At 38.5% G+C, this 19,579-nt stretch overlaps 1 protein-coding gene across 1 annotated transcript in view; it reads left to right on the top strand.

The window, feature by feature from the left end:
* The window catches only part of ANO2 (anoctamin 2), a 205,885-nt gene that overhangs the window by 79,546 nt on the left and 106,760 nt on the right, over window positions 1-19,579 (top strand). Inside the window, exons 12-13 of the mRNA XM_050895205.1 lie at window positions 1,827-1,987; window positions 5,799-5,881. Of these exons, the coding sequence (XP_050751162.1) occupies window positions 1,827-1,987; window positions 5,799-5,881 (244 nt within the window). The remainder of the gene's footprint in view (window positions 1-1,826; window positions 1,988-5,798; window positions 5,882-19,579) is intronic.

Genomic DNA, 19,579 nt, shown 5'->3' with positions numbered 1-19,579 from the left:
CAGGGTTTGTTTTCTTAGCTTGATCTGAATGAATCTTGATGGGCTGTGCTTGTCTGTGGGAAAGCTTGTGCTAACATTTAAACTTAAGTGAGATTTATGGCTAAAATGTATCTGCAGCACCCTCTACTGCCTTTTGAAATAGAAGAGAGCATTACTTTAACGATATGATAGCTGGAAACAGCTGTATGCCTTTCAAATGATATAATATTAAACATATTCATACTACAGTTTGAATAGTTCTTTTTTTCATTTGAAGTCATAGAAAAAATGCTATTTAATGATGGTCGATATAGGAACAATCATAATCACAATATGCCAGCTATCAATGAAGCAATGTTGCAAGTCTTTCTTTAGCTCACAATCCTGGCAAGGACACTTGAGCTTTGCACTACTCAGTTCACCTGAGTAAGACTGTGCAGGTATGAAGGTCTTTCACATACAAACCTTATGAAAAAAATTGAAAGCATAGTCAGCAGTGTCAAGTAGGGTTTGGCTTGTTAAAGAGACAGTGATAATGATTTTTTAAAGATTTTTAGAAACTAAGTCAATACATAGCAAATAAGACTAAGAATTAAAATAACAACTTTAAAGTAAAGATTTTAAACTCTGTAAGAAAGTCTCGTATCTCACATTTCAGTTCAGTTACAGTTACAGCTGACCAAATGCTGTAAAATGAGGGAAAGGAAATACAACTTAACATCTGAATATATGAGGCAGAAGTGGAAGCTTTCTAGTTTTTATAAGATTTACTTCTAGGCGGGAGGGGGCTTTTTCCTTTTTTTTTTTATTTTTTAAAATTAGATTAGCACTCGCTACTAGAAAAACAAGGAGCTATGGAGACCAAGAATACCACATCCATATTCAGCATTCAAACTTGAGAACCCTGAAATGTAAAGGTGTCTGATTTTCTGAAACCACTGTGCACACAATATCTGAACACCCTTAAAACATATGAGAATGGGTGCCTAAAGTAACTGCTCATACTTGAAGAACTTAGCCAAAACTTTATAGCAGATGGTGGTACAGATGAGAATTGGTGTTAAAGCCCTATGCTGGGAAAACAACCATTGCTTTTGTAAATACTTCACAAATAAAATGCAGGGTAGAAGTGAATCTCAAAGTAAATGTGAAATACAACATCCTTGCTAAGAATGAGACTCTTGGCTGGTGTAAGTCTTTTAAATTCAGTACACGTATGTCAGTTTATACCAAAACCTAGCATATCTTGCAAATGGTGTTGCAAATTTATTCTGTCTGTGACACAGAACAACCAACATGCCTGGGTGCTGGTTCTGGCTTTTATGTAGACTTACATGGCCAGTCCTGATACACAAAGTAGCATGGTATTTGACGTGGATTTTTGTGCCACCGTGTTAAAAATGTGTGTTTTGTCAAGGGCACAGAATTTCCTTTATGGCCACTTCAGAATTCTTTTTCATGAATTTAAATCTGATCTGTATCAAATCATGTAACTGACTGTAGACATGGCGAATTCTACTTTGACTGTTTTAATTGTTTTCTTTTAGTGTGGTTAACCTCAGTCTTCAATGATGCAGTCTTCACTAATTCACTAATACAGTGTAGTGATTAGATTGGTTGCTGTATTGCATTGTTTTTCTGTTGGTAAGGTGCCTATAAGTATTTTAATATTCCAGCACATGGCAATGTGCCTTGAAGAAACACACAGCTTCTGTTCTCTGCAAGTGCAAGCTACATATGTTGCAAACAGCTTGTAATAGCTATGATGTGCTGCTTCATATCACTACTGCACATCCCCCTTTTCTGAGTCGTAATACGCTAAGAATTTGTGCACTTGTCATTCATAGTAAAGAAATGTGCGACCAACACAATGCCTTCACCATGTGCCCCCTGTGTGACAAGTTCTGTGATTACTGGAACCTCAGCTCTGCTTGTGCTACTGCTCAAGCTAGCCACTTATTTGATAACCCCGCCACAGTCTTCTTCTCCATCTTTATGGCTCTCTGGGGTGAGTATTGCTTTGCATGTTAACAGTGTTTGGACTCTTGACAGAAATGAAAGCTGCGATGCACAGTAGTAGAACATATAGTAGCCTTACATATAATAAAGTGCTATTAGATTGAATGTGATACTTATGGCTTTATGAAGCTGGCAAGCCTCAGAAGGCCAGTGAGGGGCTGTCTGTGCTGAGACTGGAGAAAGCAATATTACAAGGCTTTCCGCTGTCAACAGCAAGCTTTGGAATAAATGGAGAGGACTTGGGTAGTTCAGGGAAGAAAAATGTGTCCTTTCTCCCTCTACTGCCTTGTTTAATGGCACTTCTAATATTTTTCATGTTTTTCTTCATTTTTCTTCATTTTCTATTGACATGGCAAGTCCCTTTAACACCTTCTGAATTTGGGGCCAGAATGTATTTGGGGATTGGTATGGTGCAGGCAGCTGAAAGGGTTTAATTTAAGCACAGAGTGCACTTCCATGTGGGACAATTTAGTCACATAATTTTATCAAAACTTTATGGGATTCCAAGAACAATGGGGCTATTATCGTTTTAATTATAATATGTTCTAAAGTACTCCATTTAAACAAGCTTGGTTTTCTTTAATGGCAAATATACCCTGCCTCACTGAGGATATCAAAACACTTCATAAACACTAATGAATCCATTGTAGTGTTATTCTTATTGTTTCTGGCCTCACCTCTGCCCTGAAAACTGTGTGTACTGTGCTTGCATGTATTATTGCTGGTGTTATGCCCTCATTCACTCTAGATCTTGTTTATTGTGAAAGTTAAGGGTGTTATTGCTACTGTAAAGTGATTTTTTATTTCCCTATTCATTGTTCACAAAATGAAATTTTCATTCTTAATATGAAATTGAGCAAATATATTATTGTATTATAGCCATCCCTCAGCAATCAGTGTGTTGTACTTTGCAACCCTATTAAAATTTTACAGCTTGTTTTAGAAATGACTGATTGGTAGCTTGGTGTTGAGTATGGATAGCATAGGGTTTTTAAGGAACTTGCAGACGGAACAGATCATGGAAGTAAGAAGTTTTTGTTTACCAGTTCCTGGAAACCCTTCAGCGGAAGTTAGAGAATATGTAAGCACTATGACTGAGAGAAATGGCAAAAGATGATGAATTTATGGACTCTCACAATGACTTATTTTCCTACTTCAGATTGCTACCGATTACAGAGTAGACTGGCAGATAAGGTGTCACAGTTTACCTGCTGCCATGAAGCATGCAATACAATGGTTTGTCCAAGTTTCAGCATAGCTGTTTGGACAGCATGTGTATGAATGACAATTCATTTACTCTTTTATAGGTAAATAGTATTTTCCTGACAGGGAATCTGTAGTGTAAACTTGCATCCATGCAAATGATCATTTCCATGCAGACTCATCCAAAACAATTATATTTTAGTATCAGCAATGCAATGTGCAAAGCAAAATGTTGGTATACCCTTGCACTATGATAAATTAGTAGAATCTGTAAAGGAACAGAAAGGAACAAAAGGTTCCATATACATTGCTTTTAAAAACAGGCATGTAAAAATAACAAAATTCTTTCTGAGCTGTAGCCCCCCTCCAAAAAATATTTCCCACAGATTGGAAAAGTCTGTTCTTGGGACCATGATAACTGAGCTTGTCAGCGCAAGAAAATACAACCGTCATATACAAAGAACAGCAAAGTGAAATAAAGTATCCTTTACTAACTCTGCCCAGCTTGCCTATTAAGTATTAGATTACACCAAATTTTGCTGCCTTACTACTAGGAGACTGTACTGGTTATATCTAGACCTCATTCTGCTGAATTATAGCTCTCATTCCCACACCTAATCAGCTTGCCTCACAGTATCTTGAGTAAATGTTGCCTGAATGCTTTTTTGTAGGATATAGTATAGTGATGTGGAAACTGGCATGTCTCATGACTTATAATTGTATGCTTAAAAGAGCGAAGTATGGTAATTTGAGCTGGCTTCATTTCATGACGGTGTTGGGCACAAGAAGTCTTTCATCCTGCTTGCCTTCTCCCATTCTGTAAAAGGCAGATGACTTACATGGTTAATATCTTGAAAGGAATCATGCTTTTGCTAGCTGATCTTGATGCCTCATCAAGTATCTTTGTGATTCCAGCAATACTGTCTGCAAATGGCCATATTCACAAAATAAGGAGTAATGCCTGGCTAATTGTGCTTAATGTCATTAGTGTTCTGGGATGCTGAATTTCAGCTGTTAGATGTGTTTATTAGAAGAACAGTTGAATATAATGGGATTGTTTTTCTGCTAGTGTAAGTCAGTGCAAACTTGCTGATTTCAGAACAGCTACTGCATCTAGCCAAATAAGTTCTTACAGACCTAAGTGTGGAACTGACTTTTTGAATAACAGGAAAAAAGTCATGGAATGGGTCATAGCACCCTATAAAATAACCAAGTGTTTTTGTATTTAGGATATCTAAAAACGCTTGAGTTTTCAAAACATGCTAAATATAGCTTTTATATGTCCTCTTCTCTGTAAGGAAGGAAAAGAGATAGCAACTTAATTGCTTAAGGTCTGGATTTACTTTCAGTGTACTGCCAGTCCTGTGTTTAAATGATATTTATTTCTTACTTTATGGGAGGATACCTGTGCAGAAAATATTTGCAGCTAACTGTTGGAATAGATTCTCTCTTGTAAGAGTCAGGTTATTTTAATAGTAGTGTAACTTTTCCCAGTGTTATCTTACAGCTTACACCAAGTGTAGATGCAGTCAAAGGAAGCTGGATCTAATTCTCCACTGTTGTGTGTCTTGTGGAGCTATCTACAAGATGTTCAAAGTGATGTAAATACTGCTGTAATTTAACAATGTTTTTACAATCCTCTTTTCACCAACTGAAAAGGTGAAGTGAAGCATAAGAAAATGGAAAACAGTGCCCACAGTTGTTTATAGGTATAGCTTTTATTGGTATAGTGGGTGTTTTTAGTTGGTATATACTGGTTTAGTATTGATATAGTCATCCAAAAATAGGTGTCCACAAGTCAAGAGTAAGAAGTGCTATTTCTAATAAATCCGTAAGTCCATAAATCATGAGCAGCTAGGCAAAGGGCTATCTAGAGGAAAGAGCAATTATGAGAGGAAGGTCAGGAGACTGTAAATATGAGACAACAGTACAACATCTGTTCCTTCTTATTAATGAAAAAGGAAAAGCAAGAGACTGAACTACTGGCCAGTCCTTTAGAACAAAATCAGCACGTCTATGCAGGACAAAAACAGTCAACTGTACCAGTATAATATATTTCAAAAGAACATTATTTTCTACGTATTACTGAGGGTCTTAGTTTACACATAGGTATCAATTATTTATTTCAGTAGCAGGCTACACCTATGTTCTTCACATGTTTCTGACTGATTAGAAACACTGAAACAGCAAAATCTGTTTGGCCAGTTAGAGTGTTATAGATTAATATTTAGACCTAGATTTTGTTTCATTATATGCTTTGTACTCGTGAATTATAGAATGACTCATGGTAAATTGAGAGATTATGTTCTTGGGATGGATATCAGCAGATATGAGTTCAGTTCCATTCTCTGACAAGAACTTACCAGTGCCTTTAGGCAATCCATGTTGTATCTTTCTGTATTTTATTTGTAAAAAGACAGTAATTATTGTTTCCATGCTTTGCTTGTGTTCTTTCTTTAAAATTGGGCCTGGGTCTGTTTCTTAGTGCTTATTTATAAAGGACCTAGCATAATCAGTTGAGGTTTATAAATAACACGAACATTCACCATAGTGCATTGGATTTATAATTTTAATTTTTTTTTTTTTTTTTTTTAAAGCTACTATGTTCCTTGAACAATGGAAGCGTTTGCAGATGAGATTGAGTTACTTCTGGGATCTAACTGGACTGGAGGAAGAAGAAGTAAGTTTCCTCTCCCTGTGCTAAGTTACTGTATAAATTATTCTATATCTGAAGATATGCATTGATATTTAGATTTCTCATGAGTGTTCTCCAACCCAATGCAGTTCATAACTATGTGTTTCTAAATGACTATAACTGATACAGTTTTGAGTACTAATGTATCATTAAAAGAAATCATCACCTATATCTTACTGGTCAGCACTCTAAATTTAATAATTAATGTTGAAAAGGATTATAAGATAGCAGCAGATCATTCTTTGCCGAGAATGCCCATATGCCATTGTACAGAATGCAGTAACAGAATGATACAGAATAAATACTTTGTCATATAGATGCTACTTCATTATGTATAACAAAAATTCTCTGTGACGATGGTTGTAACATGTCAGGGTAACATAAATAATATTTGCATCCAGGTCTGTGCTGCATCTATGATGCCTTACATACAACATCCTGAGCTCTAGGTAATCACCCACAGAGCTGTTGCAAAAAACAAATGGGGTTGGTTTCTTGAGAACAATGTTTAAGTGCTTTGCAATGAGCCCATGGGGCTTCTACCTGTACCTGAGTTGACCGAAAAGTGAGACATACTTGTTTATTAGTATTTATAATGTCCCTAGATTTGTTTTTAGTTCTGTTCTTAGGCATTGTTTCACATGTCATGGCCTATAGTCTGTTTAAATTGCTGACTCTCACCAGAGGATTAATTTCTAACTCTGACTAAAAAGAGTGCAGTTACTAGCTGTAAATATCATACTAAGAACAGGTAGGCTTTGGACCTTCCATTACATACCCCCTAGCAATAGATGCTGATGTGACTCTAGAACAGAGTCATATTCAGTAATTCAGAATTGCAGCAATTAGATTCTCTTTTACTGTTAATGGTGAGCTGAGTGCCTGTATAGAACAATTCAGTGTGCCTTGCTTTCTTCATTGACTTAATAAAATGTGGTCAGGTTCCTGGAAGGTGAGTTGTAGGCCTACCTTGGTTTGATGGGAGGATTCAAATCCATCTCTTCATGTTCCAGCACACTTCCTTAAACAACAGACCACACACAAGCTTCCAGCACTGCTACTTGAGCTCAGCTTAAACAGGATACAGAGTGCAAATAACCTTGAAGAAAAGCAAGTAGATATCATCAGCTTCATGATGTAGCATGGTGATAATGTTACTCCACTTTTGTCTACTCCTCAGATAAGAATCATTGGATAAAATGAAAAAGTAACCCTGAGAACGGTCAGCAGACTCCAGTATTCCTCTTCTTCCATCACTATCCCAAAATGCAGCCTTTAGCAGTGTCTTTAGCATAAGGGAGACCTCCCAAGTATTCTTCCACTGATGACTTGACTACAATCATCTCCCCTATTTTGCCTCTGGTTTCTCAGCTTTTTTGCTACTCTCTATCCAGTTATGACATGGGTGATGCTCACAGTATAGCCCAGTACTCACAGTTTGTAAGTTGTGATGCAAACCAAGTGCATCAGCACATCAGAAATTACTGCTTGTCCTATGTGGAATGTCATACTGCTCCCTGGGAGAACAGCAATTTTGTACTAATTACAGTACAAACTGAGAGGCTGGAGAGCAAACTCTTGGCTCTGCAGCATACTTGATGAACCCACCAGATTTTACTGAATTTCAAGTTCATCACTTGCAGTACAAAATCCTAAGGTTTAGCTCAATATTAGCAAAATGCTGTGAAAGAATCTATAGGTTTGTGAGGTCCTGTGATGAAGAGCTCTGAAGTGGTAAAAGTTTGTGGACAGGAACTGTGGGATCAGCAAGAATCCTTTGTTTATGACAAGTGAAGGAGTGCCAGACACAGCACAAGTTGAAGAATTACGAACATAGAATCATAAAAATACGGCTGGAATGGACCTTGAGGGGCCATCCCTTGTGCATGGTAGGATCAACTCTACTTAAATCATTATGAAAAGATGTTTGTGTAATTTGTTCTTAAACAAATCCAGCAGTGGAAATTTCACTTCCTTCCTAGGCAATCTATTCTAATGCTTATCTATCCATACTGCTAATAAGCTTTTCCTAGTGTCTAACTTAAATCTCCTTGCTAAATGTTCATTTTTTTCTTGTTCTTTCTTTCAAAGATATGGAGAAGAGATTACTTCTGTCCTCTTTTCAGCAAAATTCAACATAATATCATATCTCTCTGTCACCCTTTTTTTTTTAAGATGAACTAGCCTCTGCTCTTTCAGTCTTTGTTCTTAAATCATTTTCTAGATGTCTGCTTATTCTTGTTCCCTTCTCGATATTTTCTAGTTGATCCAGCTCTTTCTTGAAGAACAATGCTCAAAATGGATGTGTCTCTTGACCTGACATCTTAAGCAAAAAGCCATGCACTGTATCATCTTCTGTCAGCTCTTGGTACTTCAGCAGAAATGCAAGTTAGATCAGGTTTTGTTCACCTTTTATCCATTAGATTCATAAAGATGAGGATAAATTTGTCTGTAAGACAGATACCAGCACCATGTTTCAGTGGTGGTGAAGTCTTTACAAGTGTTGAAAACTATGTTGGAAAATGGAAAATTATGTTTGATCAGGTTAGGCCAGAAAGAAATAAAAGTGGAGTGCACAGGATCACTTCACAGAGCAAGAAGGAAAGGGACAAGGAAGAAGTTCAGAAGGGTTAACAGTTTTAAGACTAGATGGGGTTAAGTTATTTATTATTATGAATTTCTTTAGAAAGGGAAGTTATGGAACCAAAACAGGGAGGAAAACAACCATAAAAGTTGAAGAGCTGAGAAGTACATTGTGAGAATTATATTGAAATAAATGCCTTCAGTGTAATTTTTGTGGACTCTTGACTATAAAATTTTCAGTAAAATTACTTTCTTTAAACACACTGGGCCAAATCTTTTGCTTCAAAAGAGTCACACGAGAGATTAATTTAGTCCATTTATTTGTAAATATCTTGGCAATGGCAGTCTGAGAAAGCAGACTCCCTAAGGCTTGCATGCATATTTGCAGCTGGCAGCTGTACAGACTTACAGGATTTGTGTTTGTACATGTGAAATCCACAAAAATAATGGGTAGCATTGGGTACTAACTGTAAAATAGATAATTGTGTTGAAAAGCAATTGAGCAACTGATAACTAAATGGGAGAGGGAAAGAAAAGAAACAAACCCAGACCAGAACCATGAAAACAGACAGAGCCTTGGAAATACCATGAGTAAGCACTCAACGTGTCATGCCACAGATGCATGTTAGTGTAACCCAATCAAACAGGTTGTGCATTTGTTTGTTTTTCAGGTTGTGTAATAAGGGATATAGCCATCAATAAAGCAGCGGTAGAGGTGGGAGAATCCATACCCTCTTCTACTTGTGAAGGAACTGGTGAAGAAATACTGAGGGACTCTAATTAATGATGTGGGGAGTAGAAACTATTGGCCTCCCGTGAATCTTCAGAAATTGTATTTCTAGGACCCAGGATGTTGCTGCTTTAGGTTTTCTGGGTGGAAGAGATTTATCCTCATTTTACCAACAATCCTGTTGGTAAACTGAAATAGAAATGCAATTATAAAAGATGAAATCTTAGAATTTAGAGCAGAACTCAGAAGAATAAATGGACAGAAAGTCCACACTAACTGAAATGCCAACAAGTGGAGGTCTTGTTGTTGTTCAAATAGTCATGCTGTTATACTGTTTCAGTGCAACAGGGAGGAACTTAGGTGTCTGTCTTCATTAGAAACGTTTGGTAAGTTACAATTTTAAGTTAAAATACTGTGCTCTGTAAAACGTTTGCAAACTTTTTTTGCGAACTTTAATTCCCAAAGTCTCGTTCCTCCTTTCGCTATTGGATGACTTTAAAAAAAATTTTATTGAACCCTTAAGGAAAGACTTTAAGATACCCTGTGGATTATCAATGAGTTAAGATAAAGTAATAAGGAAGGTAGATTGGGTAAGACAGAATTAAATAGCAAGCAGACTTGGTGACATTAAATATGTTTACAGATACATCCCATTCTCTCCTAACTTAATCATGGTTTAACTCAATCTTCTCTACTATGTTTTCAAAATTTGTTGTGATCTGATTAATTTGATGTTTTCACCTTGTCTTCCACCTTGCAAATTATAGGAGCAGACTCCTTTTCTGAAGTTCTAATAGTGTCTACTAAAACAGGCAGTATAAGACATTTTTGTTTGCTTAAAAAATGGGGGAGTGAAAAGCAGACTCTAATGAAATAACTGTGTATTCACAGCTTAGTCCTCTTGGGAAAAAATTAGCAGTAATGGTAAAAGAGGAATGTGTAGCTACAATATTTTGTGTTGTCTCAAATCTCTCTTTTCATCCTCACTACATCCTCAGGTTTCTTGCGCCAATAAGATGTTCAATTTGGGTTATTTTCCCCAGATGCATTTTCTCACATTTTTCCCATACCTATTCTGATTTTCCTGTTGGGCCCATGTTTCCAAATATTTTTGATCTCTTTTTATGGTTTTTTTACTACCTTTTCTTGGGTTTCATCACTCCTTCCAGTGAATCTTCTGTCACCTTCATTAAATTCCTGTTAACACTAATTATTTAATGATCCTAGGATAGCCCTGATCTTCTGAACAAGTCCTTTCAACGTTAGATTTAAGTGCCATGTTTAGGAGGATCAGACTTTTATTAGGATAGTTGGGGAAGGAATGTTGAAAAATGGATGTTATCCCTCAGGCCTTAGGGGAAACTATTTTGTACCAGCTGTTGCTCCATTAAAAAATTACACATGAAGGCACACTTTAAACATGTTTTAATTTGTAAACTGTAAGAACCAAAGCAGGTGATAATTCTTTTGCTTGCCAAGAAGTTGGTAAAGATATATGATTACAGATTTTTCATTCCAAGACTGTTGATTTAGAGATGTGCCACAATATGCTGGGGCTCTAGTTAATTTGCCTCTTTTATTTCTCTTCTACCAGACATATCAACATGCTTTCATTTCCTTTCTTTTATTCTTTTTCCATTATAATGACCTCCTATGTCCTTTCCAGGACTGAATTGTCTACAAGCCCTAAAGCTGTTTGGTTCCTTATAGATAGGTCTTGTTTCCTCAGGATGTTGCTATGAGCCACGCAAAGGCTGGGTCATCTGGGGTGGCACAAGTTCTTTCCTCCTGCAGTCCCCCGAGTTCAGAGAGGAGGCTCACATCTTCATGTTCTCTGGTGTAAGCGTAGAGGTGGGCAGTTGCTTGGAGTGTGAAGCTATGGAGGAGGAGCTGGAATGGGCTCTTCCAGCCAGTGCAGCACAGCTCTCTACTGTGGCTGTTGTTGCCCAGGACATGGTCATGGCATGGTTGATGGAAAATAGGAGCTACTGGTAGAGGAAAGGAGCAACAGGGAGGAAAGTCCTGCTTTCCAATAGTTCTCTGCCTTGACCTACTGCATCCCATATCTTTATCCAGCACTGCCCCTCTAGGAACAGGGACCATCTCTAGGCCTTTCCTTCTTCCTCTCCTCCTTCCCAGTGACCCAGGAGATCCAGGTGGGTAAGCAGGATTTGCCAGCAACGTGCTTCTTGCAGAACAGGCAAGATATGGAGTGAGGGTAGGGGATCTTGTACTGCAAGGGAGTGTGTGTTCTGAGGGAGATGGGTATGAGGAGGTGGAGAGGCACCTTCTCCTCTCCCAAGCCCTGTCAGCCTTTTTCAGGTCCCCCAAAGTCACAGTACTCCCTCTCCCAGCTCTCTCATACAAAGGTCTCTTAGATACCATTGTTTTTTCTCAGCCCCGTTTTTCCTCCCCTCTGCCCTCCTCTTTTGCATCTAACAAAATCAGTTTTCTTGTGCACTGAAGATGTCTTGGGCTGATTCAGTATTAGGTAAATTAGACATGCTGACGACCTCCAGGATTAGCCTGCTATTGGTGTTAACAAGGAGATCAGAATCTGGTCCTAGTTCATGTGGTTGCTCCAGAAACCTCAGCACGACATCACTATGTATTCTCTTGTGTAGGGAAAGAACTTTCTTTTTAAGGAAATAAGCTTTTTCTTTTAAATTTAAAATGCATTTTACATTTACTTGTGTGTTTGAATGGAGGCTGCCATTTTTTTATCCCCAACTGCATATGTAAATAATGTGGAAATGTGTAAAGAAACTGTTATTTTAATGAATTAGAATAAAGGGGCCTAAATGTCATTTATTATTCTGTGAAGTCTTTTATTACTAGGTCATTGTTATTTATTCTGTGATTTTTCCCATGAAGTGTCATTGACACAGGAAGATTAATCAAGACTAAAATAAGATGGGAAGGACAAGTAGCTCTTCTGTCAATCTGCACGAAGTACTAAACCCAGTGGAATTTATTTCTAAAAGTACTTTTGAATTTGGGAAAGCCTTTTAAAATTTAAGAACAATACTTTGTGATATTCTTTAGTGACAGCCAAAATTGCCAATTGTTTAAAATGAATGCAGAGTTTCAGAACTCATCATATTTCAGCAGAATTGTTTCCTATTCTTTAGTTTTGCTTTAGGCTTTTTTATTTTGTTTAGTTTCCTTCATTTTCACATGCATATGGACACTTATGAGTAGTGCAACTTTGTTGCAAACTCATGCCTAAAAAAACTCTCCTACATTACACTTATATCAAATATGTGATTATGTGGTGTGAGACAATGTTTTATTGATACAAGTTTCAGATGGCCTTGCTTTATTCATTACTTTGCAAGAGCACATAAGTGTGTGTTTTTTCCTAGATTCATCCACAAGTCTCTGGGTCAGAGCTATAGAAATAATTCTAACCCTTGGAAAACATAAGCACTTCTTTTGATTCTGGATCTTGACTTCAAATCAGTAAACCACCACTGACTCTTTTTAGGTCTCATCTTCCTGCTTCCATCCTACTCTGCTGCTTCTACTGCAAGATTAGATTTCTTCTAGGCAGTGTAGAAAGTTTTTGCCATTTTTGTGAGTAGGTTTGTGTGAAAAGCTTCTGCTCTGTAGCTTGTCCATTAACCGTTCATTACACAATAATGAAATTCTCACTATCTCTGAGTGTATGCCTATCACAGCATTTTCAAATATGAGCGCATTAAGGTAGACATCTTGAGCCGAGATTTTCAAAGGAGCCTGAAAGTTAGACATCCAGATTCCATTGGGTCTTCCATAGAAGATGGGCGACCAGTCTCCTTAGACCTAACAGAACAAATGCATCCAAAATGTAAATTCAGGCACCTGAACTATGTGGCACAGTTTCTAGATGAAAATCAAACCCCTTCCTCTCGCTTTAATGGAGGATGTGATTCTCTCTTTTCTAAAATTCATGGGTTTTGCTGAGGTGATTATCTATGGATTTATTTACCTCAGTTTATAAAATTAAGAGGCTAGGTTTTGTTTTTCTTTTTTTTTAATGTGTTGGCCATGTTATTCTCTGAAGTCTTTGGAAGATCTAGACTCACAGGGTGAAGCTGCATAAAATGCCTCAATAGTTCACTGATACCACTACGTAGAGATCCCCTCCTACTTTCATGCTACTAAGTCTAGTGTCTTATCCATCACCTGAACCTACTGACTAAACCTGTGGAGAAGTAATTCCAGAAATAAAGTGGACAGTGTTTGTGGTGGAGGGGACCAATTAATTAGTTAAGTTTTCATATAGTATAATCAGAGCATTGGGCAGGGGAAGAGAAGAATGTGTGGGTTAGGAAGACCCTTTTAGCAATGGTAAGCCATTAAATCAGCTCATCTATAGCATGCAACTTCATTTATAGATTGCAGCTGCATAGTAGTTTAAGCCAATCTAACTCCACACTACCATGGTGCTACTATCCCAGCCATGCAATCTTGTTCTTCCTCTTACATGCATGCTGGCAATCATACAACTGAGTGGCGAACAGTTCAGACAGCTGATACAACGGAAGGGTAGCTAGGGGTATGAGGTGTAGGAGTTTTTATCCTGGTCATACCATGCAGCTACATATGTACTGGTGTCAGTGTAAGGGCAGAAGTGGAAATGTGTGGCTAGTGCAAGGTGAAATTGAGTCTGAGAGTATGGGAGCCCAGGCTTAGATTGGCTTATGCTGCTGTGAAACTCAAGCCATTAAACTCCAGCCTCAAGTATAAAAGCTTTTGACTACAAATTCAACATTCGTGTTTGCTTCAAATAAGTTGTTTTCATGAACATTCCTGGCTGCAAATCCAGTCATTGGGATATTTATGGGAAACAATTAAAAGAGGCACTGATACGGCTGAAACAAATTAATAAAGACTGAACAAATAGTTATGGTCAAAGAGATTTTTAGTTCAGATTCACTGAAGTATATGTATTTCTCCACATTAAAGAGGAGCCAATGCTCTAATCTGCATCATGGTTTGTACTGGGTTTGCATGTCAAGGTTTTGGTAGCAGGGGAGCTACAGGGGTGGCTTCTGTGAAAAGCTGCTAGAAGCTTCCCCTATGTCTGATAGAGCCAAGGCCAGCCAGCTCCAAGACGGACGCACCACTGGCCAAGGCCAAGCCCATCAGCGACGGTTGTAGCTCCTCTGTGATAGCATATTTAAGAAGAGGAAAAAGTTACAGGGGAGTTGCAGTTGCAGCGAGAGAGAGCAGAGTGAGAAGATGTGAGAGAAACAACTCCGCAGACACCAAGGTCAGTGAAGAAGGAGGGGGGGAGGTGCTCCAGGCGCCGGAGCAGAGATTCCCCTGCAGTCCCTGGTGAAGACCATGGTGAGGCAGGCTGTCCCCCTGCAGCCCATGGAGGTCCACGGTGGAGCAGATATCCACCTGCAGCCCGTGGAGGACCCCATGCTGGAGGAAGTGGATGCCCGAAGGAGGCTGTGACCATGTGGGAAACCCATGCTGGAGCAGGCTCCTGGCAGGACCTGTGGCCCCATGGAGAGAGGAGCCCACACTGAAGCAGGTTTGCTGGCAGGACCTGTGACCCCGTGGGGGACCCACGCTGGAGCAGTCTGTTCCTGAAGGACTGCACCCTGTGGAAGGGACACACGCTGGAGCAGTTCGTGAAGAACTGCAGCCCATGGGAAGGACTCACGTTGGAGAAGTTCGTGGAGGACTCTCTCTCGTGGTTGGGACCCCACGCTGGAGCAGGGGAAGAGTATGAGAAGTCCTCCCCTGAGGAGGAAGGAGCAGCAGAGACAACTTGTGATGAACTGACCGAAACCCCCATTCCCCATCCCCTTGTGCCGCTGGTGGGGAGGAGATAGAGAATTTGAGAGTAAAGTTAAGCCCAGGAAGAAGGGAGGGGTGGGGGGAAGGTGTTTTTAAGGTTTGGTTTTATTTCTCATTATCCTACTCTGATTTGACTGGTAATAAATCAAATTAATTTTTTCCCCAAGTCGAGTCTGTTTTGCCTGTGACGGTAATTGGTGAGTGATCTCCCTGTCCTTATTTTGACCCATGAGCCTTTCGTTATATTTTCTCTCCCCTGTCCAGCTTAGGAGGAGTGATAGAGCGGCTTTGGTGGGAACCTGGCATCTAGCCAGGGTCAACCCACCACATGGTTCAACTTGAAAAGTTCACAAAGTTTTAGAAAGACAGTGGTTGGTCAGAATATACACCTTCTGGAACCAGATAATTCTGGATATTATAAAGATTTTGTTAGTTTGCCTCTGATATATGTGCTTTAAGATGTTTTAGGAAGTGTAACTTAGAATCCTGTATAGAGTCCCATTGCTTTTACCTAGTAAGCCAGGTTGCCTGTAAGCCATGGGTTCCAGGTAAACAGAGGCTGAAAGGCAGAAAACTCCAGGGAAATGAAAATTCAGAAATATGATAAATAGCCAGTACTGAGAAAATACTATTTCATAAACAAAAATCCGATCTGATATTACCTGGAAGAGAGTTTCCTGTGTGGCAGAAAAACTGGGCTATTTATGAGGCATCCTTATTAAAATGGGAGAGACTGATAGAGACTTTGAGATCTGGCATGCTAGAAATATTCTTACCTTATATTCACTTATCTATCTCTGGTAAGGGAAAGACAGGGAAATTAATGACATTTGCAGTAGTTCTATCCATGGGATTGATATAAGTACTATGTTGTAAGTTTGATTTAGCATTCAACTTTGACAGCTACTTGCCCACTCAATCACAGATTTAAAATCTATGACCTCTGATCAGCTGTAATAGGATGAATCTAAAAAATGTTTGCCTCTTTTGTGCATCAGTGATCTCTTTTAAACTTCTCTCCAAGTTTCTTGGGATCACTGTGCTGCATAATGTGCAATACATAGCCTTGGACCAATGACAAGTTCAAGTCTCATGATTTTCATCTTGCTTAGAAGAAAAATACCTTATCTTAGTTGGAGGAAACTGTTGATTTCTAACCTTGCTAATTTGTAGGATATTTTATCTTGAGACCATAATGTTATGATTTGTGACACAGCTATTTTAGATAAAATTTAAAGGATTTTGCAGTGTTTATGGTATTTCTTTTTGTGAGAGCTGCAAATCTGTAATCCATCCAAAGTACACTCAATCTTAAATATTGACAGAGAAAAAATTCCATAAACATGCTCCCCTAAAGAGTGCCTCCACAGCCAAGTGTTCCCACTGTTACACATTATCAGACAAAAAAAAAAGAACAGTGCCCAAGGGAGAAAAAATCCATTTTTTAAGAACATTTCTTTGGAGAAAGGGTTCTATGCTTATATAGTGGCTAAAGTGAGGGTCCTAGTCCATGACTGTGACTACTCAATACTACCATAGGACAACTGAAAACAATAAACATAACAGTGATATGCACAGACATTTTAAATTTTCTAGAGTCCAGGTAATATTTTATCAAAGTTAGAGCAACAAGGTAAGCTGGAAGTTGTTGCACTGACAAGCTGGGTGATGCCCCATTTTAATGGGCTAGCATGCAAATTTACAGCTGGGTTTCTTCTTTATGTTTGTCAGCTCATTTGTTTCAGCAATGACTTATCATGCAGTAGAATAAATAATTTTAAGCAAAATTTTCAATACCATAGTTCAAGGGACATCTGGCTTCACACAATTCCACTTACCAATGTAGGAGTATTTAAATGGGTTGGATATGAATTGAATAATGAACAAAAATAAATGATGCTATATTCTGCTACAGTTACCCACAAAAAGGTGATATCTTGACAGTGCAATGGCAGCATTTGGTTGTTTGGTCCTAGCTTAAGGGCACTTAAAAATCTGAGGCCGTATTTCAAAATTTAGTTTTGCAGGTAATCCTCCAAAGCACTACTACTATTCTTGCTCAGTGGGAGCAAACAAAGACGTTATAGATATCTATCTATCTGGCAAATATATTTCCATAACATACCTTATGGGTTCTTTTGTTTTAACTACTTCAGTTTTTTGTTGCTTTAGAATACCTTTGATAGCTGAATTCCTATGTACTTGTACAGTTGCTTTTGTCTTTTAACAGCCCTAAACTTGTAATAATGTTAGATTACTTATTCAAGCTTTTGTTTTAATTTTACATAAATCAAATTTATTGTGCAAATGATCTGGACTAAAAAGATTGTGAACATTTACCAGTGATCCCTTCATACGTGCTGAGATATAAAACTACTTTTCCTTGGATGAGCATCCCATTACTAGGACAGTCTAAACAGATCATTGTGTGAATGACAATCTCTTCCTCAGACCTCTCCCCGCCACCCCCCACTGTGTCATCATCATAAGAAATAGAGGGGTTTAGTCCTTGATTTGTAATAATTAACCCACTTGCAGCAGAGAACAGCTGGGCTCTCTGTTCTGTTCATTCCAAGTTTCCATCTTGATTTGGGGCAGCAGCTGGGTCATTCCAGTTCTCATTTGTGGAAACCTTCCTTCCTACCAGTGTGTACTGCTTTGCTTCTCTGCTTGTGTTCAGCATATTAGGATAAGGCTGTTCAATGAATTCGCAGTGTTTCTTTGACTTTCCTTAAACTGTAAAAACGAAGCAGTACGTTGGCTTATTTTTTGCTGATAACTCCTTTGGTCTGTTAACCTGGAATATTTTCTAAGGTTCTATTTTTTCTTAGCAATCCAGATGTGTTTGTCATGCATGCTTTGTAAAATTCCATTATCACTTTCTTCCTAAATCAAAGAGAAATTAAGAAGAGATCGGTTCACGTTATATATTCTTATCAAACTGGATCATTACCTACACAGCCTTAATTTGCAATGTATAGTGGATACACACGTTGTATGTTTGAGACAAATCCTGGAGACCATTCTCAGGGAAAATTCCCACTGACGTCAATATGAGTTTTGTCTGAGTAAAAGTTTCATGATTTGGCTCTTTGTTTTCAGGATGGGAATTACTGTTTTCTACTCTGAGCACTCATTTGGCCTCAAAGTACCTTGGCTCACATGGTTTTCAATAAGTGTCTGGCAGCTGTACTGGCAAACTTCCAGCATCGTGGGATTCATATTTATCCCTACATGGACATTTGGCCTTCTTCAAGTCATCATAACTATTTCTAGCTTATTGTCCTAAGCGTAGAACTCTTCCCATTTTCAGACAAAGAATTGATTCTGAATCACACTCTTTTTACAGCAGAGTGGAATTGTTCCTTCACATCCATGTATATATGAGCAGGATCAAGTATCTCTAAATCTGTATTGTAAAGAAATGTTTCATGCAATATACTCATAAAAAGAATATATAGATACATGCATTCCAGAAGGCACTGTGGTCTGTTCAGTCAATGGTAAGATGGCTTGGCAGATTCAGTGAAGACAGATCAACTAATTTTCCAATCCAGAGGTAGGTGTATGAAATGCAGTTAAAAGGACATTAAAATGTCTTACTAAGAAAACTAAACATAACTTGACCAAATTTGAACAGAATATGCACTTAAAGCAAAACTGTCAATAGCAAAAAAGTAAGTTACAGCACCATGTTTTGCTTGGCATTTTATTTTGTCACCCTGTTTCCTTTCAAGTCAATTTTCAAAAGTTTCTCTGACCTCTGGCAGCTGCCCCTGGTGTCCCTGCATGCTTTGCTTAGCAGAAAATAAGAAAAAAGGAAGAAAACCAGTTCAGCTCTGCAGGTGCTCCCATAGTGTGATTAGATCTCCTCAGTTTCTTACAGCTTCATTTATCTAATTTCCTTACTTTCATCAAGCTGTCTCCTCTCATATAGCCATCCATGCCTGATGCCTACATCCTTTCTTCATTTAAGTCTAAGGTGTTTCTTCCATCTGACCTCTGAACCTTATCTAAGGAAGCGTGTGTCCTGGTTTCAGCTGGGATAGAGTTAATTTTCTTCCTAGTAGCTGATATAGTGTTATATTTTGGATTTAGTATGAAAAGAATGTTGATAACACACTGATGTTTTTAGTTGTTACTAAGCAGTGTTTATACTAAGTCAAGGATTTTTCAACTTCTCACGCCCTGCCAGCAAGAAGGCTGGAGGGGCACAAGAAGTTGGGAGGGGACACAGCCAGGACAGCTGACCCAAACTGGCCAAAGGAATATTCCATACCATATGACATCGTGCCCAGTATATAAAATGGGCGGAGTTGGCCAGGAGGGGCAGATCGCTGCTCGGGAACTAACTGGGCATCGGTCAATGAGTGGTGAGAAATTGCATTGTGCATCGCTTGTTTTGTATATTCTAATTCTTCTTTTTCTTCTTCTTCTTATTGTCATATTATTATTATTATCATTATTATTATTTTCTTCCTTTCTGTCCTATTAAACTGTCTTTATCTCAACCCACAAGTTTTACTTTTTTTCAATTTCTCCCCCATCCCACTGGGTGGGGGGAGTGAGTGAGC

This window comes from Gymnogyps californianus, chromosome 1 (assembly GCF_018139145.2).
Source record: "Gymnogyps californianus isolate 813 chromosome 1, ASM1813914v2, whole genome shotgun sequence".
Classification (NCBI taxonomy): Eukaryota; Metazoa; Chordata; class Aves; order Accipitriformes; family Cathartidae; genus Gymnogyps; species Gymnogyps californianus.
Note: the sequence above shows the minus strand (reverse complement) of the source record. Positions and strands in the feature narration are given on the sequence as shown.